Source organism: Sinocyclocheilus rhinocerous, unplaced genomic scaffold (assembly GCF_001515625.1).
Source record: "Sinocyclocheilus rhinocerous isolate Xijiao unplaced genomic scaffold, SAMN03320098_v1.1 scaffold3516, whole genome shotgun sequence".
NCBI classification, from domain to species: Eukaryota; Metazoa; Chordata; class Actinopteri; order Cypriniformes; family Cyprinidae; genus Sinocyclocheilus; species Sinocyclocheilus rhinocerous.
This window is the reverse complement of record NW_015635508.1, coordinates 57,132-61,597: the sequence shown is the minus strand read 5'-3', so window position 1 is coordinate 61,597 and position 4,466 is coordinate 57,132. Positions and strand designations below refer to the sequence as shown.

Here is a 4,466-nt window from a genome sequence, read left to right as displayed (position 1 = left end):
GCGTTTCAGAAAGGCGGGGCATAGAGGAGAAACAATAATGTACAGTATGTGGAAAATAATGTTTTTTGAACCTTAAACCGCATAAACACATTTCATTACACCAAATACACAAAATAATGTTCTTTTTAGCAGCATCATATGACCCCTTTAAGATTTATTAGAATTTCATGAATTGCACCTGCTGCTACAAGGGATCTCTTAGAACTACATATCCCATCATGCTTTAGTACGACGTGACACAGTGATGACGCAGTAGATCGTCGCGTAATGAGTGTAAACGGCACCTGAATATATTGGAAAAGGCAGTGTCCTGCCTTTACGGATAATATGTGTCTTTACCAGATACGTATGTGACTAGTTTGGACGCAGACCTTCCTGAATCTGCGCAGATTTAGAATCAACTCTTCTCCTGAAAGCAGAGGTGGCGGTTTTTTCCTCAGCTGGTTTGCTAGCAGGAAGCGCCAGACCGGAGACTCGCTAAAAAACAGCAGAACTACGTTACCTGCCTATTATTTGCCTTTCTAAACGAGTTATAAAGGGAAGTGAAGTTTTAAACACCATACTTCTTGATTTAATTTAACTGTAAAAGTTTAACTGCTTTAATTTAACCACCACAGTTTTTTAATTCTAGCGGCTAACCGCACGCGCTCTATAATAATATAACCGATAAATGTCTCCATGACAGCGTGTGTGTTGTACATAGACTGTATGGTGTTGTAGTATCGACAGCATCAGCCGCCAACTACCGTTACACATCTCAGTCTGTAGCATGTTTACTCGATGCTGAAGGAGATGTTTATACATCACAACCTGCTGACAGATATTAGGTAGCTCACAACTGGATGGCTGCATCGAGGTCCAGTATGAAACACGATAAGTCTGCGCTTCAGTAACCGTGACTGGAGGCTCATAGGAGAGCCTTCATTATGTACCATAGCTGTGTCGCCGTCCTGTCGATCATTTCCACTGCTCGAGACTGATATTTTGTGGCTTTTCTAAATATTCGAGATCCTTTAAGTGTTGCGCAATGGCGGGTGTTGGGGTCAGTGAGCTGTCGCGAGGTCAGCTGCCGTCTGCATCCTCCAACTCCTCTCCCACTGATCCTGATGCCCAGGGCTGCTCCAACGGGGACTTCATGGACTCCTTTGGCATCTTCCTGCAGGGCCTGCTGGGAGTGGTGGCCTTCAGTACCCTTATGTGTAAGTATAGGCAGGGCAGCTGTCTTCATTAAAGGAGTAGTTGATCCAAAAAGTGAAAAATTGCTTAAAATGTACTCGCCCTCAGGCCATCCAAGAAATAGATGAGTTTGTTTCTTCTCCAGCGGATCCTCTGCAGTGAATGGGTGCCATCAGAATGAGAGTCCACTCCAAACAGTTGATAAAAACATCACAATAATCCACAAGTAATCCACACGACTCCAGTCCATCAGTTAACATCTTGTGAGCGAAAAGCTGCATGTTTATAATAAACAAATTCATCATTAAGACAATATTGTGATGGTGTTTTCAGCTATTTGGACTCTCGTTCTGACAGCACCCATTCACAGCAGAGGATCCATTGGGAAGCAAGGTCCAGTGTCGATGCTAAATTTCCTCAAATATGTTCCAATGAGGAAACAAACTCGGCTACATCTTGGATGGCCTGAGAGTGAGTACATTTTAGGCACATTTTTGAATATGAGCTATTCCTTCAAAGTCTGCATGAAATGAAAAGTCACCCTATCTGTTTTCTAAATATATGTTGTAGATCGTATTGTGAAGAATTGCTCCGTTTTTTTGTTTTTGTTTGTTTTTTAATAAAAAAATCTTGACCTCCTAATATTTAATCAAAATGTCATAACTATACCTTCCGGTGAGAACGACAGACTTCTCTCTGGTGATATATTCAGGACTTGTCCAATCATTTAGTCCACTTAAACTCACCCCCTCCAACTTGCATTCACCTGCCTCTGCTTTTGAGCAAAACGGCAACATCTCAGAATCTGATTAACAGCGATGCATTGGACCAAGTTGTCGCCCTACATTTTTTCCGATAATCTGTTACACTCATCATAATACGGAAGAAAAGATCTGTCTGTACTTCTATTTTATAGCAACATTGAAGGGACTTGATCAGTTCAGGTTGACTCATTGAAGATTTAAGGGTTTGGTCTTAGAAGTAGGCAGGTCAAGGCTTGTTAGTGAATCATGCAGTGCAATGCTGAACCTGCATGCTCACCACTGTCAACCTTACAGAGTACTTTAAATAAAGACTGTGTGTGAGCACATGGTTTTTGCTTGGCCACAGATCTTAAGTTGTGTAGGTCATTTACAGACCCCTGGTCTTTGGGCTTGTGTGTGCTTGTATCTAGGGTGACCGTGATTTCACCAAGTATAACATGTTCCTGGATCAACATCCTTGTTGATCCTGGAACAACATTCCAAATAACCAATCAGAATTGAGGGATAACTTTTCAGGAAATATCTGTTTTAGGCTTACGATCAGGGTTAGGTGCTTCTACACCCTTGTTAATCAGCTATCATTTCACACTGATTTTAGGAATAAATTATGGGTAGGGATTGGGTTAAGTCTATATTTTTGGACAGTAATGTTGATCCAGGATCAACAAAAGATGACCTTGTATCTAGCATGTCTCACTGACAAGAAAGAGACCGTGTCGGAAAGACTAAAGGGATGTTCATACCAAGAACGATGACTATAAAGTTTTAAAAAATCATTAAATAGAGTCCAAACCACAGCTGTTACAATAACAACACGGAGGAATGATATCATGATTAAAAACATTGGATCTAATTTCATTGACTAATAATTGCATGGATCATTTTGTATTTGTATGCACAGGAGAACTTCTCACGAAAAAAAATAGAATAGACTTTAATAAAGCATGCTTTAAAGTGTTTACTAGTTGTCAATGTTTTTTATCCCCCATCAAGTGACCCAGAGATCACCTAACTCTTAGATCTCTTAAATTTTTCTTTGTGTGAACATACCTTAATAACTCCGTAGACTAGATAAAACACTACAACAGTCCAGTAGAACAGGGTAAGCCAGAGGAATATATGAGATGTGTGAAATTGTAAGTTGTGTGTCATCTCCTCTCAGTGGTTATGCGAGCAGTAAATGTAAAGCGTAGGAGATGGTGTTCAGGGGACACATAGTTATTAGCTGTACACAAACAAACAGCCATTGTGTGAAACAGGCTGCCCTTTATTTGTGTGAACCATTGGGTCACGTTTGGCAACTAGGGTGGCTGCACTAGCGGTTTCCACAGCCCAAAAAGCAGCAATTCTCACTACTTCTTTAAAAGCAACACTGCCAGCAACTGTATTTGTTTTTATCTTCATTACGGTCCTCTCTGTGTATAATGATTTTGTTGTCAGAATCTAAAAATTTAGAAACAAAAATGCAGTTCATACATCCAGTACACCTCTTTGATTTTTAATGTACTAATTTCTTTAAAATTTATTTTGATATTTTGGAGAGATATAAAGTTAAAAATATATTATATAAAAATGTAATAAACTGCCATATTAAAAGAATTTAAAAAAGAAAACCTTAAGTAGTTTGGTGCAATATTTTATTAGTATTTATTTGAGAAATTAAATTAAATTACGCATTGTGTTTTTACAGGTTTGGTTTTGCAGAAAACTCTTTACACCAGGGGTGCCCAACCCTGCTCCTGGCGATCGACTGTCCTGCAAAGTCTAATCAAAGACACCTGCCTTTAATTTTTAAGTGATCCTGAAGACCCTAATTAGTTGCTTCAGGTTTGTTTGATTAGGGTTGGAGCTGAACTTTGCAGGACAGTCGATCGCCAGGAGCAGGGTTGGGCACCCCTGCTTTACACCCATGATGAAGCAGTTCCTCATTCAGCTCTTCCTTTTTTGAAATGTTAATCTCATGTATTATTTATTGACCTGTGTTTTCATAGCACTATATCTGATAGAGCAAGGAAAGAGTTTTTGCCATCAGCAACTACCCCCATGTGGCAGACATTATTGATCACCCCCTTTTTCCTGCTACCAATGTGAAAGCTTCTGTTTCCTCTCCACAGTGAAACGCTTCAGGGAGCCCAAGCACGAACGGAGACCCTGGAGAATCTGGTAAAGCGCCATTTTGTGTCATTAGCAAGCACTAAATTCTTAAAGGGTTAGTTCACCCAAAAATGAAAATTCTGTCATTAATTACTCGCCCTCATGTCGTTTCAAACCTGTAAGACCTTCGTTCATCTTCGGAACACAAAGTCACGCGGATACGCTGTTTCCGTTCAGATCAAATCACAACAACGTAGGAAACCGATCCGGCGTGACGCAGCTGACACAGAACAGCATACGTTGTTTACGTCCAGCGGATACTCTCCAAAATGGCACCAGTGTGATGCGGAGGAGACGAATTGTTGAATAAAGTTTTTTTTTTTTTTTTCTTTTGCGCACAAAATGTATTCTCGTAGCTTCGTATAATTACGG

At 40.1% G+C, this 4,466-nt stretch overlaps 1 protein-coding gene across 2 annotated transcripts in view; it reads left to right on the top strand.

Moving 5' to 3' along the window:
• Window positions 1-254: 254 nt before the first annotated feature.
• Window positions 255-4,466, top strand: part of LOC107746891 (store-operated calcium entry regulator STIMATE-like) — an 11,296-nt gene continuing 7,084 nt past the window's right edge. For both annotated transcript variants that reach the window (XM_016561219.1, XM_016561218.1), the window contains exons 1-2: window positions 255-1,199; window positions 4,055-4,103. In XM_016561219.1, coding sequence (XP_016416705.1) covers window positions 1,028-1,199; window positions 4,055-4,103 — 221 coding nt within the window. In that variant the 5' untranslated portion in view covers window positions 255-1,027. The remainder of the gene's footprint in view (window positions 1,200-4,054; window positions 4,104-4,466) is intronic.